The sequence below is a fragment of the Penaeus monodon genome, chromosome 30, assembly GCF_015228065.2.
Source record: "Penaeus monodon isolate SGIC_2016 chromosome 30, NSTDA_Pmon_1, whole genome shotgun sequence".
In the NCBI taxonomy this organism is placed as follows: Eukaryota; Metazoa; Arthropoda; class Malacostraca; order Decapoda; family Penaeidae; genus Penaeus; species Penaeus monodon.
This window is the reverse complement of record NC_051415.1, coordinates 37,403,484-37,404,496: the sequence shown is the minus strand read 5'-3', so window position 1 is coordinate 37,404,496 and position 1,013 is coordinate 37,403,484. Positions and strand designations below refer to the sequence as shown.

The window sequence follows — 1,013 nt, the reverse complement described above, 5'->3', positions numbered from 1 at the left end:
CAACATGGGCATCGCCACGCTGCTAGTTCTCCTTGGCCTCCTCTCCTCGGGTGAGTGGCCTCCGCGAGGAAGAAGCTTTTATTGAGGCGGACGTGCAGAAAACCTTTAGTTTTTTCCAGTTGTGTTGTCTGCCGTTTACAGATCTTTGTGTGTCCGTCTGCCTTACTAAATGAGATGTTTGCTATCTTCCATAGAGTAAGTTTCCTTGTGAAAAATATAGTTGACTCTTTTAGGGCCAACGTTATTGTTATCATGTCCGTCCGTTGAAGTGAACACATTTCATAGAGATAAGGTATTTCCGTGGCATCTGATTAGAAGGCCATGAATTTTTGAATGCGCGATTTCTAATTATAGCTTTTGTAAGGCTTACTTTGTGATAAGCTTGTCACAAAGGAATCGGGAAACACAGCGAGCGTTGTGTTGCCTCGGCGAAAGGACAACATACAAATGTCCATTGCCTTTGTTTCTCAAAAGCGAGCACCCTAAGGTTCCCATGCACTCGTGTGGAAAGACAGGCGGGAGGAAAAAGAGGAAATGAAGATGGTCAAGGAGCTAAAAACGGCTGAAATTTTGCGACAAAGAACGATAATTTACAAAAATATCCAGTCAGTTATCATCCACGTCTCCTTTAGGGTTTTAGGTACGTGTTCGTCAGGAATATTGCAGAATCACACTCCCCTCTCCTGCCTTCAAAATGTGCGTCATTTGAATATCTATAACATAGACTTGTACATGCTTGTCCCTTTTTTCAGATATCTAGCTACGAAAAAGCAATGACTAATGTTCTCCATGGTAGAACAATACAAATATTTTGTACGAAAAAGTTTTTTTCCATAGATGTATTTTCAGAGTAACGTTTCAGTGCTTTAGTCCGAATTTTGTACCAGAGTAATCTCACGCTTCATTCCGTACAAGTCGTGAGCGGGACGAGGAGTGAGCAAACGGAGCCGCAGCGTCTCCTGTCCAGCGAACTCGGGCAACTCTACAGAGTTCTCAGGGGATCGTCGGCGGAG

General features: G+C 43.5%; 1 protein-coding gene across 1 annotated transcript in view; it reads left to right on the top strand.

Moving 5' to 3' along the window:
* Positions 1-4: 4 nt before the first annotated feature.
* The window catches only part of LOC119592773 (protein turtle homolog B-like), a 45,158-nt gene continuing 44,149 nt past the window's right edge, over positions 5-1,013 (top strand). The window contains exon 1 of the mRNA XM_037941705.1: positions 5-50. Within this exon, the coding sequence (XP_037797633.1) occupies positions 5-50 (46 nt within the window). The remainder of the gene's footprint in view (positions 51-1,013) is intronic.